The sequence below is a fragment of the Macaca fascicularis genome, chromosome 14, assembly GCF_037993035.2.
Source record: "Macaca fascicularis isolate 582-1 chromosome 14, T2T-MFA8v1.1".
NCBI lineage: Eukaryota > Metazoa > Chordata > Mammalia > Primates > Cercopithecidae > Macaca > Macaca fascicularis.
In genome coordinates, this window is record NC_088388.1 from 99409591 (window position 1) to 99427875 (window position 18285).

Below are 18285 nucleotides of genomic sequence, written 5' to 3' on the forward strand. Positions count from 1 at the left end.
GTGGTTTTCAACTATCAGAGATGGTAACACAGTATTCAACATATAAAATGCTAAAATTTGAGGAGCTAAAAACCGAAGTTATAAATGTAATATTTTAAATTAATTTCCATTAATATTATATTACACAAACTAGCATTTGTTACCTACTATAATTAGATCACAGACATACGTGCGCGCGCGCGCACACACACACACACACACACACACACACACACACACACAAATCCGTCAGTAATGATCGGGAATGTTGAATTTAATCTTTTGCAGCGAGGTCAGTTGGGTCATTTTCTATACCATTCCCTTACTCCTCTCTTTCTATACCTTTCCCCAAAAGACCATATCCTCACAACTTCTCCTCTTAGGCAAATATACTGTTTAATGCTTAGGGATAGCAGTTAGGTGAGAAATATGATGGACCATTCAAGAATCAATCTAAAATCATTAGAACTATAATGAACAATATCCCAAACTAGAGAGGCAAAGTAGAATGCAAGAGAAAACCAGATAAACATGTATGGTCAACTGGAAGGCTCATAAGGTTTAAGTACCTTTCAAGTGAGAATAGAGAAATACCATATAACTAGAAAAATACTCGATTGAGCTTGGGCGTAGGGATCCCAGGCTGGGTGCCACTACTCTTTGTTCACATTTGACACCTCTATCCCAGTCATTGTTCTTACTTTTTATATATAACTGTCTCCCCAAACAGACTGAAGTCCTCAAAGGCAATGACTTTATCTTATTTCTTGTTCCTAATGTTTCTAGAATGGATGAATAATGTTGGCCCAGATAGAAATGTCTTATGCAGTTATTTATGTATGTGTATTATCAAATATGTATTTTTTTTTCCAGCAAAACCTTGCCATTTGTTGTTGTTTAGAGGAAAAAATATCACTGGCCACTGATTTAGATAGACTTCAGCTCAAATCCTAGTTGAGTAATTTGAGCAAGTTGTTTAAACTTTCTCAGTTTTATTTTATTAACATCACAAATGGCTAAAATAGCAATAATAATACAAATTATACAGGATTTTCTAAAGAAGAACTTGTATAAAATGCTTCGCATGTAAAATGTTCTCATGAAAAAACAGATACTGTTTCTTACTGTTATTGGAGGAGCATGTCTCATTAGGTAAAATTTTTAAAATTTTAACACAGAAACTGATCTTGAAAAGTTGCCTCCAGTTCCCTCTTAATAAAGATAACACAAGTCACGTTGGAATACCTTGTTGCTGGGGGAAGAATCACAAGCATAATCCATTTTCAATGTATAAATTAATGACAAGTAGGCACACATTGCCAAAGATATTTTTTCCCTTTTATTTCTTGAAATGGTTGCACTTTCTTATATCCCTGAGAAGGAAGAATTGATTCTTATAGAAGGAGTCTGCTGACAACAAATGGAATAAGACCTCAAAACCTTCTCCTTTGCAACTAAACCTTATCAGAACCTTTCTGAAGAGTGGGATAATCCCCACTGAGAGAACAGCTGACAGGAAGGGCTCCCTGAGGGAAAGGGAACTTCAGACTGGACTGGGCTTAACCCAGAGTTTGGATTCTCCTCAGAGGGCGGTTTTTCACAGGGCAGCCAAGGATGAAAGCTCCTCCTGACACAGACCCAATGGGACAGGAATATATATTTAGAAATAATAGCTGAGAATATAAACTAAAGAGCTATAACCCAGAGAACACAAGCTTGGAGCCCCTCTTCTGAGTATGATGTTGAAGGCAGCTACTGCACCCTTGGCAAGGATCCCCACACAGCAGTTAAAGAACTATACCATCCGGAGGTGCACACTAATATAGAATGACCAGGGCTGGGCATGATACTCAGAAGGAGAAGCCTTTTGTACTAGGAATCCTTTTGATTCCTACTACATCCCAAAAATTACCGCCAACCACGAGTGGCACCACTATAATAGCGGCCCACCTCTTCTTAAGCACAATGGGTGTCACTTACAAAAATTAATAAAATAGGGACATAGGACACTAATCATTTCTCTTTCCACAAGGTCATTTGAGGCAGGCTTGACCCGTTAAGACTGAACTTGCCCCTAGGATTCTTGGAACATTTGAGGCAGAAGACTTCTTGCTAATCGGGGAAGGGGAGAGTTTCCATAATTAATTGGAATATTAAAAAGGGAGGTCACTTAATCTTCACGCTGTCTTTGCAAACTACTTCACTTTTGCAAGCAGGAAGGATCAGTGGAAATGTTTATTGTGTGTAGGTTTGAGGCTGAGAACTTGGGATTAAAGCCTGAGGTTTAAGATGCAGGGATTATATATTCCATCTTTTACGTTAAGTCCAGTTTAAGATTGAAGAACTTAGAAAAGTATTTATCTGGGAGACTTCTAGGTTGTGAAAGTTATTAAAACATAATAAATGTGGAGGAAAAAGTGGATTTTTTTGCCATATACTCAGTGCATAAATAATGTAATAAATGATTATTTCGTAGAGTTAAGATGCTATATACAGGATAGATATTCTGAAAAAAATGTACTACAAACTGGATCTCATAGAGACTGGTGGTTATCAGAGACCAGGAAGGGGAAAGGAGAGTGAGGAACAAAGAGAGGTTAATCAATGGGTACAAATACACTATAAGATAGAAGAAATAAGATCTGGTGTTTGATAGATCAGAAGGGTGATATAGTTAATAATCTATTGTATACTTAAAAATAGCTAGATGAGAATAATTTGAGTGTTCTTAGCGTAAAAAAAAAGATAAATATTTAAGGTAATGGATAACCCAATTACCCTGATTTGATCTTTACACATGATACAAATGTATCAAATTATCATATTACCCTGAAGATATGTACCTCAGTATGTATCAATAAAAAATGTAAAAAAGTAAATCATATAATGGAATAATACAGTGCCCTTTAATCTTTAGTAGTTGAACTCCTTTCAGGCAAATAAATGCATTGATACTTCTAGGAATTTTAAAAGTTATTTTGCCATTTTCCATGGAATATAAGAACACTATAAAAATGTATATCAGTACATTATAAAATTGTAAAGCTTACATTAATAAAGTCTTGAAAAGTAAACTACAGAAGTAGCATAAAACAGTAGAGTTCGACATTTGAGCCACCCATTGTCTAAGAAAGCATTGTCTTAGTCCTTTTGTGCTGCTATAACAGGTATCTGGGACTGGGTTATTGACAAAAAATAAAAATTTACTTCTCTCAGTTCTGAAGGCCAAGATCAAAGCTCCAGCAAATTCTGTGTCTGATGGGGGTCCAATTTTGGTTCCCACAATGGTGCCTTGAAAGCTACATCCCCCAGAGGGGAGGATCACTGTGTCCTCACTTGGCAGAAGGCAGAAGGGCAAAAGGGGCAACAGCCATGAGAAGACTTTTTTATAAGAGCATTAATCCTATTCATGAGGGGAGAAGTCCTTATGATGTAATCACCTGTTAAAGGCCCACCTCTGAATACTATCACATTGGCAACACCTGGATTTTGCAGGGGACACATTAAAACCATAGCATCACAGATCTTACTTTCTTACTCAATTTCGGACATTGAGGTGTCAGCAACATATATAACTACCAGATATTACCAGAGAAAGATGATAACAGAAATTTTGTTAACAGATGTTAGGAGGAAAAAAAAAAAGAGGTCTCCCTACCACAAAATCTTGTCAGAGCCTTCAAAAGTGACCAAGAATATCATGAAAGATAGATGGAATTGAACCATATATAACTGCCCAATAGGTAACACATTAAAATTGAATTCATTCAGATAAACATTAAGCAGTACCTAGTGGTGAAACTTTTCAGATTTATTTTTGAGATTGTCTAAGAGATCCTGGGCTTCTTGGAATTTTGCTTAAGAAATTCAGATTTAATAGCAATAATTTCAAGATATCACACCTTCCATTAACAAGTAAGGAACAGAGACACATAGAGAACCAGCAAGGTATTGGAAAGGATTATCTGTTGCAGACACCCCCTATTGTACCAAATAATAATACAAATTATTTCCACTCAAAATAACTTTCCATTTGAGAAGTTGAATCCAATTTGGTAATTTATTTAGCATATTTATGACTTTTCCTCAGGTCAGTAAACGTGTCACTTTATTTATTCTGTTGTATTTACATTCCCCAATTCAGAATCAACTGCCTATTTTATTAACACATTATTTATAAATGATTGGGAAAGTGAAATAAAAACTTCAAATAAAAGTTTTCCTACCTTGACTTATTGTTTTCAAATAAAAGTTTTTAAACAAATAACATTTTATTTATACAACTCCTATAATTTGGGGTCTCTATCTAGAATCCTTACTAATTGTAGCACATGATGTTAAGACTCACCATTACTGGTGTTACTAAAGAAATGCCAAAAAGAAACATATGGACTAAAGTATATTCAGCCATAATTTTTAATGATCTTGAAAATGGAAATTTTTTTTCTTTACACCATGAAAGTACTTTACCCAGATTATAAAGTAAAACAACCATTTTATCTCCACCTTATTTTCTTCACACAGACTTATGCTTGAGTGAAAGGGAAAATAAAACTGAATGTTCAGGGGCTATGCTTTCACTTCAGCAAATGTCCTCTTCCCCACAAACAGAAACTGTTATCCCTTCAGAAAATACTCAAGCAGTTAGAAAGAATTCAGGACCTCAGGCTATAATCCAAGTGAAAACTATTAGTTTTTCAAGTCTATATCTAGAAAATAGCCTTTCCTAGATATACAACCCCTTCACCATATACCTCCCCTCACCCACCTTTACTTTTTACCTGTTTACAAAGCTGGGGCAAATAGAAGAAAATCAGGCCCAAAGTTTATTAGTTATTACACAATCCATCAATACTGTATTAGTCCATTTTCACACTGCTAATAAAGTCATACCCAAGACTGAGCAATTTATAAAAGAAAGAGTTTTAATGGACTCACAGTTCCACGTGGCTAGAGAGGCCTCACAATCATGGTGGAAGATGAAAGCAATGTCTCACATGGCAGCAGACAAGAGAATACTTGTGCAGGGAAATTCCCCTTTATAAAACAGTCAGATCTCATGAGACTTATTCACTATCATGAGAATAGCACGGGAAAGACCTGCCCCCATGATTCAATTACCTCCCACCAGGTACCTCCCAAAACGTGGGCATTGTGGGAGCTACAATTCAAGAGGAGATATGGGAAGGAACACAGCCAAACCATATCAGATACAAACAGAGGTTCTCATTTGTTTATGCAACTGAGATATCAGCTGAGCTTCCAGATTCCTGAGATATATGTACACTTGGGTTGATACTGTTTTACATACCCACTGGAACTTTGAGGCCCTTCCCTGTATTTCTCCAGCTTCTTGGGAACTGTAGTCTATAGCCACTCTAGTCTCTGATTTCTTTTATTCTGCAGCTCTTCCTTCACTTTTTTTTTTTTTTTTTTTTTTTTTTTTTTTTTTTTTTTTTTTTTGAGACGGAGTCTCGTTCTGTCGCCCAGGCTGGAGTGCAGTGGCCGGATCTCAGCTCACTGCAAGCTCTGCCTCCCGGGTTCACACCATTCTCCTGCCTCAGCCTCCCGAGTAGCTGGGACTACAGGCGCCCGCCACCATGCCCGGCTAGGTTTTTGTAATTTTTTTTTAGTAGAGACGGGGTTTCACCGTGTTAGCCAGGATGGTCTCGATCTCCTGACCTCGTGATCTGCCCGTCTCGGCCTCCCAAAGTGCTGAGATTACAGGCTTGAGCCACCGCGCCCGGCCCCTTCATCTTAGAGTCACTCTAAATATGAGACTCAGCCTTCTTTTCTGTGTTTACCTATCATCCTCATTTACCTATCATCCAAGTTAAGTCATATATGAGTCTTTTTAAATGAGGTTCATTATAGTATCCTCTTTACATTCATTTATGCCTGAAAATTTTCAGAATTTTAAATAATTCAAACAGAAATGGTTCATGTCATATCCAGCATATATATGAAGCAGACTTTTTGAAAATGCCGGGGAGATAGAGTTAGAAAGGAACAACATACAAGCAAACATCTGCAAAGGGCCCAAAAGAAAGTCTTGTCGTTGTAACTGTGTTCAGCCAACCTTCATGCAGTGACTTCTCTCACTGAAACTGTGTCTCCCAGCTTCTATTTATCTAACTTCCATTGTCGTACGGACTCCTTCCTACCCACCCCATTGTGACTGAGGCTGTAGATTCCTCACCCTGTTTTATGAAGGGCAGTTGTACCCATCAACTGTTTCCAAGATGCTCAGTAGAGGAATAGGCTTTTCTCTTAATATGAGCCATCCTTCTCAGGAGTACTTTGGGTATAACCAGCAAAACTTTATTCTGTTATATGTTTAGCACACTCACCTCAATATTCTACTACCATCAAACATATAGAATAGCCATTTCCAGATCAAGCTTTTGAGAATAGCAATACCACATTTTCTATTTAGGATCATCTCTTTGGATAACCCACTGCTCTCCGTTTTTTTTTAATACCAAAATTTGAGAATAGCCTTGACACAATACATTACACAATTTCCTTTATACATAAACATAGCTGTCATTGCAACTGTCAATCTATGAATGTCCATATTCTCTAAGAACTCACTGGACTCCTTACTGTCAATAACTATTTTTTACATGTCTTGATAACTCCTTAACCTTCTCACAGTTCTCATTCTCATTCGTCTTTTCTAAATCAGGATTTTTAAATAAGCCAATATTCTCTAAAGCACTGAAGATTAACTATTAATTTAAAGTATCTTTTCACTTAGTAGATCTACATATATGTTTAGCACTCCATCTCCCTGGATATATTGCTAAAAGGCCACACTTAATCTCAGACTCCTTTTGATACCACTGATTTTTTTCCCTGTCTTTACCTTTTAATCCTAAATCTCAACTGATCCACAAATTTTTCTTCAACTCTACAACATTAGATATGCATTGCTGGATGTATTTTTCTTTGTCATAAGAATTGTAATTTATTGAATCATAATAACAGTGTCCTCTAAAATAGTCACTCTCCTGCCAATCCTCACCAATTTACATACTTTCCCATTCCCATAAATTTGCTTTCCAATTACCTCACATGATCAGAATTCTAATTCATCACGATGCTCCATGCAAATCAAAAGCATAAATACAGATATATTTGTCACATTTTAAGACAAAAGCTGCTTAAGGCATCCTCCAGGAAGTGTTCCCGATTTCCCCAATCTTGACTAAGTACCCACTTTGTGCATTACTATAATATCAAATATATTTCCCACTGCAGTACATACTATGCTTCATTGCATTGTTTGTCTTCCTTCAATATTAGACTATAAATGCCAGGAAGACCATAACCATGTGATCTTATTCTATGATGCCAGTATGTAGCACTCATGCCCGGCCTGCATGAGATGTCCAGTAAATGTTTGGTGATACTGTTATCAACTTGCATTTACACTGAGACTATAGCATCCTTTATAATAAGGATTTCAATAGATGCCATTTTTGCACATCACACTTAAATGGAGAATTCACTTCCTTCCCAAGAACGTGAAGCGGATTTAAAATTAAATGAAAAAAAAAAAAAAAAAGGAAGTGAAATGGAGGGATCGTTTATTACTAGAATTCAGAGGGATCAAGTACACGCAAGCTTCAATATGTGGAAATACTGTTTCTCTAAAGAATTGTTTGGGTTTTTTGTGTGTAAGTTAATTCAAACTCAAAACACATTTTCCATAAGAAAAGATATATCGATTTTTGTCTAATTTCCCAAGTCAGTTCATATTGTATGATGCACTTGAAATACCAACCCTTTAACGGTGAATAAACAATGATGGCAACAGAAGGAGTAGCTTTCTCTTATTAAGCTTATCACGCACCAGGTCCTGTGCTAGGTAGTCTACATGCACTTTCTCATTTTACTCCCCTAAAAACCCTAAAATTGTTATTATTATCTCTACCATACAGTAGAATAAATTGAAGTTACAAAAGTTAGTAACTTGCCCAAATTGTCCAAGCCAGGACGGTATAGGAGATTTCGTTTTCTTTTGCTATGTTTGTAGGAAGTTGTTTTGTATCCAGATCTGTATGAATACAAAGCCATTTTTCTTTCCATTACACACTTACAACACCAATTATGAAAAAGCACAAAAAAGAATAAACCTAATAAAAATACATTTAAACACATCTTAACTGCTGCTACTTGACTATACCAAACAAATTTTACTTGACTATTTTTGGAGGCACATAAGTAATAGTACAATATAGTAAAATAGCTCTGAAGTGATTATCAAATATAAATCTTCTGATGAGATTTCTACCCTAACTAGCCACATGGTCTTGTACGAGTCACCTAAACTTTATGGACGTCATTTTTTAATATGTAAACAAAGGATTATCCTGTGTCCTGATTTGCAGTTCCAAAATTCTGTTTTCCGTGCATGCATGTTTAATTATGATACCACAACAGATGTCTAAAAAGCTTTAGCCTTGCTACACAGTGTATCCAAATGCTGATTTCACCAAAAAGCAAACCACTATAAAAGTAAAAATTTAAAAAATAAAATTTTCACTTTCAACTGTTTCCTACATTGTTAAGGATTTATTATTTATATGTTTAACAAATTTTCTCTTTACTCCTTTCAAACTATTTGAAGATGAGCTTTCTAAACTCCCTTACAATATTGTTCATTTCAATAACCAAGCATAACAGACTCTCCATGATCTGCCTCCTCTCTACCTACTTCTCTAGCCTCATTCCTCGCTATTCCCATATATCCCCTCTCCATTCCCTACCCTCATGCCATTGTTCCTTATTGCTTAGATGTAGTTATTCATTTTATCTTATCTCTTTCTGGAAATCTCCTCCCTTTATCCAAGTGGTCCACTGTATCATATTTAAATATGTAGTTCAGACATCACTTCCTCTGGAAGGCCTTCACTAAACCCCTAGACAAAATTAAACTCTCTTCTGTACCTCCATGGCCCTTTTGTATACTTCTACTGCAGTACATTGCACATGCATTACATTTGCTTGTGTATCTGTCTAAACTGTAAGCTTCTTGTGCTTATCTCAGAATGTGGTGCTCAGTAGGTAGTCAATGTGCATTTGTAATCTTTCATATCAAATGTCTAAACCTCTGTTGTTACTCATAGGTTTTTTATAGGCAAGAGGGTCACAGCAACAGCCAAGTTATTGAAACACAGAAACTTCAAGCAGTAGTACCACTCCCAGATGCTGGAATCTACATTATTGAAGTTCGAGCATATAGTGAAGGAGGAGATGGAACAGCTAGTTCTCAAATTAGGGTACCATCATATTCAGGTGAGTTTTGACATAGTAGGTTTAATTTGCTGACAACCAACAATTACAAGATGGTATGAAACTCCTCAAAATTGAGGATGTGATAGATTTCATGGTTCAGAGATTTTGAGGGGTTTCTCCTCTCTGATTTTTATATTATCTTCTGATTAATATGAACCATAGTAATCTGCTCACAATTGCAGAATTTCTACAAATCTAGAAAGGAGTTGACATTTTCATTAGAATGTACTGATTTGTGAAATGTCCTTGCCTATCCTGGTCTCAAGTAGTACCTTGCTGGCCATTTGGTTTTTGGAGTATGGCTTTTAAACTGATATTACACTGGTTTTGACATACCTACGTTTCTGTTGTTTTGATTGCCTTTATTGTTAGAAAATAAGGAGTTTAAAGGGAAGCTTTTAAAATTAAAATTTGGTCATATTTATTGATTTCCAAACAAATTATAAATTTTATTGAACATTATTATTAGCAATATTAATAATTGCTAGCTTTCACTGACCCTTATTATATGTCAGGCATGGTCAAAAGTGCTTTACATACATCATCTAATTTTAGTAACAATCATATGAGATAGGTGACATTTTTACTGTTTTGCAGAAAATGTTTAAGTAACTTGCCTAAGACCACACTATTACTAAGTTTCAGAACCAGGATCAAGACCTGGGTATGATTGTTTACCAAAACCACGTATCTTCACTACCACCATCATTATTATATAAGCAAAGGAAAAACTGATTAAAGGAAGCGAGATTTTAGAAATTTAGAAGAAAGTAACCATTTCATAGAGGTAGTCAAAAAAAGCAGCAAAGATTTAGATATGCAAATTTCTAATTTTAAAAGGATTAGACAATTTTGTGAGAACATTATATAACATTTTCTCATTACAATTAGTGGGTAATTAGGAACATCATTTGTTGAGCAATCATTCCCAAGCAGAATTATCAACCTACAGGGAAGTGTCCCGTCATGCTCTGTATGTGGCCCTGTGCTATTTAACTTATTCATCAACTTGAAATCAGACCAGAGGCATTGCTTATGATTTCTTTTATGCCACCATGAAATGGGAGATAAATACAGTGCAGAAAAGAATGAAACAGACTGGAACTTTGAGGAAAAGCTATTGACGTAATACTTGATAATTTTTTTTAACTTTTTAAGTTCAGGGGTACATGTGCAGGTTTGTTACACAGTTAAACTTGTGTCATGGGGTTTTGTTGTTCAGATTATTTCATCACCCAGGTATTTACCCTAGTACCCATTAGTTATTTTTCCTGATCCTCTCCCTCTTCCCAACCTCCACCCTCTGATAAACCCTAGTGTGTGCTGGTCCCCTCTATATGTCCATGTGTCTTCATAATTTAGCTGCCAGTTATGATACTTGATAAGGTCTCACATAAAAATACAGGATAAGGAACATTATTGATAATTGATAAGATTTGCATAACTGTAAATTAGATATTACATCAACATTATTTTTTTTTTAAACTGTACTGTGGTTATATTGTTAAAAGCCTTATTTTTAGGAACTATACATTAACATATTTAGAGGAAAAGGCACATCATATCTGAAATTTCATTTCAAATGTTTCAGAAAAATGGATGTATGTATAGAAATAATAATAAAGCGAGAATGATAAACTGTCAACATTTAAGGAATCCGGGTGAATTCCTTAGTCTCATGACTTTTCAGTACACCTAAAAGTATATTTAAATGACTAGTTAAAAATACAAAACATAAGATGGGAGAAATCTGACTTTTTCAGAAATTCTGGTGGAAAGATTTAAGAATTTAAATTTTATTGTGGTCACATGAAAATTTAATATGCTTTATGATTCATTTATGAAAGTATAGTTTCAACAGCAAGAACAGTTATAATATCTCCGCATTAATTATTTCACAATTGAACTGTTCAGATGAGGGAGCTGAATTTTCAAGAGCATCTTAAAAGACTGTTTCCTGAAAAGCAAAATATACGACAACCTTCCTCTTGCTTCAGCACGTCAAATTCCTAGACAGCAATACAGTGAGCATTTACTGAGGCCTCATCGTGTTCCTGGCACTAAACTAAGTGTTTTCTATATATTATTTTATCTTTCCAGCAAACTTTTGAGTTAGGTATTTTATTCTTCTCTGACTCTCTAAGGTTACTTTCAACTCTAACACAATCAGATTCTGTAGTATTATCTGAATAAGATCAGCCTCAACCTTGGAAGTACTTATGATATCTTAATTCTCCCATTGATATTTTAAATTGTAACTTCTATGCCAAGAAAAAAATTATCAACTTTTATATTTCAGTTAATAACATTTTGGCCAGTGCAACCCACTTCCTGAGTTTCAATAGAGGAAACTCTTACACTATTGTCTACCTTAGACTCAGACCCTGAGTCATGATTGGTTTCATTTTTATCACATTGTGAAAACCAAATGCCTAAGATATCAAATGACTTTCTCAGGTGAAACAGCTAGTTAGTTTTATAGCTGAGGCTAGAACTTAGTCTAATATTGTTCTTTCTGTTGTTTTGTGGGATTGTTTTGCTATATCACATTAATATGTTTTAGTTTGTAGATTGTATTTGGAATTTGAGATACAGACCCTACTTAGCATTCTGAAAGTGAGATATTTTTATAAAAGTGTCATGTAAATTAAGATGCAGCCACTCCCAATAGCTAGAAAGGATGTTTTCACATTTTTTATTTATTAAGCATGCACATACGACTCCAGTGATTCTTGTCATCTTGCCTTTCTTATGGTTCACAGTGGCTATATGCTTCACAATAACCCCATTTTGTACAAGTTGAAATATATGCAACATTCTCCAATATGTTGATTGATAAGTTCCAGTAGTGTATTAGCTGTAAAAGTTTTCAAAGACTTACTGGTTTTTGCATTTGTGTGTGTGTGTGTGTGCACGCACGCGCATGTGTGTGTTTACCAAATTATTCTCTGGCTCTTAAGTATCAAGAAAATAAATTCAGACTCTATCTTTGCAACTAAAATTACCCCCCAAATCCCATTACACTCAGTCTAGCCAGAGAGGATTACCTTGACAGAAGATTTCAGCAATTGGGTAGTAGATTATATTATTATTATTAGGGTTTTAACTAAGGCCAATCATTGTTTTAAGAGAAAATACACAAGTATCTAAATCCACTAACTCCTACCTCAATTACTTTAAGCAAGTTTACAGCCTTTCTAAGCCCCAGCTCCATCTGCAAGAGGGGAATAAATAATTGTATTTACCCTATAGGAATGTTATGAGGATCAATTAAGATAACATATATAAAAGGCTTTGTACAGTATGTGACATACAATAAGCGTTTATTAAATAATCAATTATGATCATGATGCTTCAGAAGGCTTCTGGCTTGAAGAACCGTTCCTGAAGTTAATATCTAAAAGTCATTTCGTTTGTGGTTATGTAGGGCTATTAAAACTACTTCAGACTAATCAACCTTGGATCAGTCAGTTTAATCCCAAAGCGATTCTAATATATTAGCTGCATACAATGTTTTAGTCTCATAAAAGAACCTCTCCTGGGTGTAAGAAAGAGTAATGAAAGATCACCATGTTTTGCGAAGTTTGGCATGAGAACCTAGAATTTAAGCTCACTCAACTGAAACAGTCAATCAAGGACACATCAATAAATTCAGTAAATAAAATAATGTTATTAGATTTTAAAATTTACTAGAGTAATCATAGTCATGTATTTCTTAATGAAGAGGGTAAGTTCTGATAAATGCATCCTTAGGCAATTTCACTGTGTGAACATCATAGAGTATGCTTACACAAACTTAGATGGTATAGCTTACTACGTACCTAAGGCATATGGTATAGCCTATTGCTCCTAGGCCATATATATACACAACATGATTCTGCACTGAATACTGTAGGTAATTGTAACACAATGCTATTTGTGTATCTAAACATAGAAAAATTCAGTAAAGATACAGTCAGTATAAAAGATAAAAAATGGTGTACCTCTATAGGGCACTTAACAGGAACAGAGTTTGCAGGGTTGTAAGTTCTGGGTGAGTCACTGAGTGATTGCCAAGTGAATGTGAAGGCCTATGACTTTATTGTACACTGTCGTAGACTTTATAATCACTGTATATTTAGGCAATATTTATATTACATTTATAAAATCAATTTTTTCTCTAATAAGTTAAACTTAGCTTACTGTAACTGTTTTACTTTATAAATTTTTTAAATTTTTTAACTTTTTATCTCTTTTGTGGTAACACTTAAAACACATACATAATACAGATGTAAAAAACATTTTCTTTATATCTGTGTTCTATAAACTTTTTAATATTTTTATTTTATTTTATATTATTTTCCTTTTAAACTGTTGTGTTAGAAACTAAGACACAAATATACACATTAGTGTAGGCTTAGCCCTAGGTCAGAATCATCAATATTGGTCTTCCATATCCACATCCTGTCTCACTAGAGGGTCTACAGGGGCAATAATACGCATGGAGTTATCATCTCTTGTGATAATAATGCCTCCTTCTGGAAGCCCTTCCGAAGGACATGCCTGAAGTTGTTTTACAGTTAACTGTTATTCTGTAAGTAGGAGTACACTAAAATAATTACTAAAAGAATAGTGAATACAGGGCCGGGCGCAATGGCTCACGCCTGTAATCCCAGCACTTTGGAAGGCCGAGGCGGGCGGATCACGAGGTCAGGAGATCGAGACCATCCTGACTAACACAGTGAAACCCCGTCTCTACTAAAAATACAAAAAATTAGCCGGGCTTGGTGGTGCGCGCCTGTAGTCCCAGCTACTCGGGAGGCTGAGGCAGGAGAATGGCGTGAACCCGGGAGGCGGAGCTTGCAGTGAGCCGAGATGGCGCCACCGCACTCCAGCCTGGGCGACAAAGCAAGACTCCATCTCAAAAAAAAAAAAAAATAGTAAATACATAAGCCAAATAACAGGTATCATTTGTTACCATTATCAATTAAATACTGTACATTATACGTTCATATAACTAGCAGAACAGGTTTGTTTACGCCAGCATCACCACAAATATCTGAGTAACGTATTGCATTACAATGTTATAATTGCTACAACATTACTAGGCAATAGGAATGTTTCACATTGTTTCACAATGTTTCATAATGATCTCACGGGGCCACCATCAAATATGTAGTCCATGGTGAACTGAAATGTCATTATGCAGCTCATGACTGTAAATTAGGAATTCATATTGCCACAAGCTTTTGTTATTTTTGCTCCATTTTCCGAACTGTGCACTATCAAAATTATTTTATTTTTATATCTGAATTTGGAATATTTTCATCATTGGTGAAAATTAAATCTCCTGACTGGATGTGTTTGTTAGACATGACATCACCTTTTCAATACAATATCTCATATATCCTTGTCCCTTCTATATAACTTTGGGAACCTCAGATAATGTCTGATTTTATAAATACAAAGAACACTCTTATCAGAAACAGGACCAATCTTGCACTCATTAGTCTTACATACTAAAAGCAATTCTGGCCTAGCTCAAGCAAAACCAAAATAATTTGCTCCATTTGATGCTTTTTTTTTTCACAGGTGGAAAAATCACAAGTGCTCAGTCGACCCTTCACACTCTCTCCACATCTTCATCATCAGTCACGTTGCTCTTGGCATTGATGATTCCTTCAGCCTCCTGGTGAAAACCCCTGACTTAATTTGCTTTTGTTCGCTTTAGCTTGATAACAGCAGTGAATAGAGTGTAGTATAAGTGGAGAACCAGGATCCTGAGATGAGCTTGAGCTTTAAAAACTTGGAACTATACATGGTGAACTCACAGGAGGTTAGGGGGGAAATATTACTTATCCATCAGGTTTCTCTTTGGTTTTTGTAAATGGAGAGGACAGTTCTTAGTCCAGTAAAAAATATGCAGATTGTATGTAATGAATTTTTGTAAGCAAAGGTAATTTCTGTCAAATGTATTCTTTACTTTTTTAATATGTTTGGATTTTATTTTATATCTATGACTACGAGTGTGTGCCATCCATTTGTTAAGTAACTGGCCTTTAGCAGATCTGTTTTAAGACAAATGCAAAAGTGAGAATGAAAAGTTTGCTTAAGACTGAGTTCAGTGTTTTTCATTTTCCCTTTGGCTGAATATCTCAATTTCCAAACCAGCAGGAAATATGAAAAATGCTTCAGTGATGTGGTCCATTATAAGATAAGTACACAAAAATTTTCTTGAAAAATATTGTATGATTGCATAGTGAAATAGCAAGATTTGTCAATATGCTATTCTATATGCACCCCTAGAGCAAGTTATTAGGGTAGGGAATAAGCCATTTACATTAGTGCAAGATAAATAGAAACTGAGTCCAAATGAATTTTAGTGCTATTGTTTTTCATAAAGTACTATGTTATCTAGCAGCAAATAAAATAAATATTTATTTTTAATAATAAAAGATGGTTTAACATCACCAAAAAATATGATCACTAAAAACTGCAGACATGCTGCCATGGGTGCTAACTTAAAAATGAGAAGAGTATGGGACACAGCGTTTCCATTTCTTTACCTACTGCCAAAGCAGATGTTGAAGTAGGTCCAAGGTTTTCTTCTAATTGCAAAATTTTGCAAAAATTTTAAGGACAATGAAAATGTGTTGTGCAAATAATTATGCATAGTCTGTAGATTAAAATGGTTCAAGCATAACAAATAAATTTTGATTTTTAGAAACAGTTCCATGCATCACATACCACTGATAAAATCAACTAGTAAAATAAAGACAGTCTCTCTTGGATAAACTGAATTTTTAATTAAGCTGTGGAAACATGGCATCAGTACAGGGATTCAGCTAGTCTAGCCAGCTATGCACTGTTTGATTCTGTGGCTTGGGAAGTAATCCTTATTTGCTATTTCGAAGAGTCAACTTGAGCCTGAGAGATCTTAGAGAGCTGTTGGAAAACGAGATGAAAATTTTCTACTTGAAGATATCTTAAAGAAGTTCTAACAAACATGAGAATGTGCCAGAGTTGGCATCATACCCATGCAAATGCAGGAAAGGACAGTTACTGCAAAGTCATATGCCAGAGAAGAGCCTGGAAAAATTATGGTTTTATAGGTGATGTTAACATGAGAACAAAAAATAGTTTTATAATTTTATATACTTTAAACTTGTTAATTGTATTTGCTTCATTAATAACAAGCAAAATGAAACAATATGGAGCTCAAATTGCTAGCTCTCAAGGTTAATCCTTGTAGAATCAGAGGAGTGATTGAAGTTTCTGTTCTCAACATCCTAAAATAATAGTTTCAGAGCCACAGGAAAAGTCTGTATGTAGGTTACATATTCTCTTGGGGGAAAATTATGTAAGACACCCTAAACAAATAAGAAATGAGTTAAAAGAAAGACTCGGTCAATAGATATTATAATAAGTACTACAGATGGTAAATATTTAAGCCTGTAAGTAAGTAATTATGACTAAGTAGCCTTTCTTGAACACCTCCTTTAAAGTGGGAGAAGCTGGACTTTGGACTTTGCAAAAACAGGGATGCTTAATTGGTTAGCTGACAAAACATGAGCTCTCCCAAGTATAGTGTAACTTTCATGAATGAATTGTGCATCTGGAAAAAAAAAGGCAGAAAGAATATTTTTAATGCAAAATAATTTTATGTATTTCATGAATCAAGCCATTGTCTTCATTTTCCATGGTGATGTAAACCAGATTTAGTGAAGGACTTTAAGAATCAACTTCTTACTTACACTCTCAGAAAGCAAAGCCCAGTAAAATATTAAACAAATAAAATGACAAATTTAACCAATATTTTTAATTAGCTGACGGATGGTACATATCTGACAGAGTATTTACACGTAGAATGTCTGATGTTGTATTCTTACAGGAATCAGAGATATGGAATGTTTTTACTTAACATACACAGAATATGTATTTTGCATCATAAACCTATTTAGAAAACAGGTTTTCAATGTTTATGTACTTATGTGCTACATATCTGTTACTTTGTAGAAATCAGAAGAGCATTCTTATCAAGGTACATTATTTTTCAGCTACAGTACTGAATTTTTTCTTCTATGGGATAGTAACCACAGTCTTAAATCACTAAAGAGACTGTATTTTTGTATAATGTCAATTGAATATGAAGAAAGCAACAGTCCTTATAATACGAAATTTCATGAAAGCAAAAGTTTTGCATACCCAAATGAAGGTACTGTGGACCCCATGTCAAACTGTTAAATATACTGTGTACGATCTGTATATATACTATATATAAGGTATATACCATGTGGAAGGCACAGTCAAATAATAGTTCTGTGTACTGTTCTTGTAACATTAGATCTTTTTAATAAATAATTCTCTTTTTATTGACTTTTATCTTTTCTCCTGTCAACTATATGAATGACATTATTTATTTTATGCAGAGCACAGAATGCCAATGATTATGGTCTGATTTTAACACTGAAATATCATTATGTTATGCTGTTATGATTTTAGGTTCAAAAATCTCCAGAAATGTCCATGGAAGACCCAACTTGAAAATTTGAAGCTATATCAAAAAATAAAACAAGAAATGAAGCAAATACAGATGGGATAAGTTCAGGGTTAAACTCATTATTTTCTTTTCAGGAAAAGAGACTACATTAAGTCAGTTTCATAAATAATTTGCTAAATGCATACTTCTGCTTTTATTATAAACAGTTAATCCCAATCTATTCTAGGTACAATTCTCATAGGCATTGACTCTTTTTTTGTCCCTTAACCCCGTTATACATCTCAACTATACCAATAATCACATTATAATGATTTGTTTTAAATGCTTCTCTCCAACTATCCAGTCACTGGGATTGCCCAGGGAAAAATATATTTTTCTTGGAATTTCTCTCACCAGTGTCTAGCACAGTACCTAACACATATCAAATGAGCAATACATTGTCAGCCTTAAAATTTCCTTTGGAATGAACTCCCCAAACCTGGGTAATCATCCAACACAGCTGAGAAACCCTATCTCCAAGTTCT

At 34.9% G+C, this 18285-nt stretch overlaps 1 protein-coding gene across 3 annotated transcripts in view; it reads left to right on the top strand.

Moving 5' to 3' along the window:
- Positions 1-17643, top strand: part of CNTN5 (contactin 5) — a 1343675-nt gene extending 1326032 nt beyond the window's left edge. For all 3 annotated transcript variants that reach the window (XR_012422789.1, XM_005579428.4, XM_065528914.1), the window contains 2 exons: positions 9114-9282; positions 14854-17643. Coding sequence is in view for 2 of the 3 variants with exons in the window: in XM_005579428.4 (XP_005579485.3) it covers positions 9114-9282; positions 14854-14957 (273 nt within the window). In the remaining variant the exon portion in view is untranslated. The remainder of the gene's footprint in view (positions 1-9113; positions 9283-14853) is intronic.
- Positions 17644-18285: the final 642 nt, after the last annotated feature.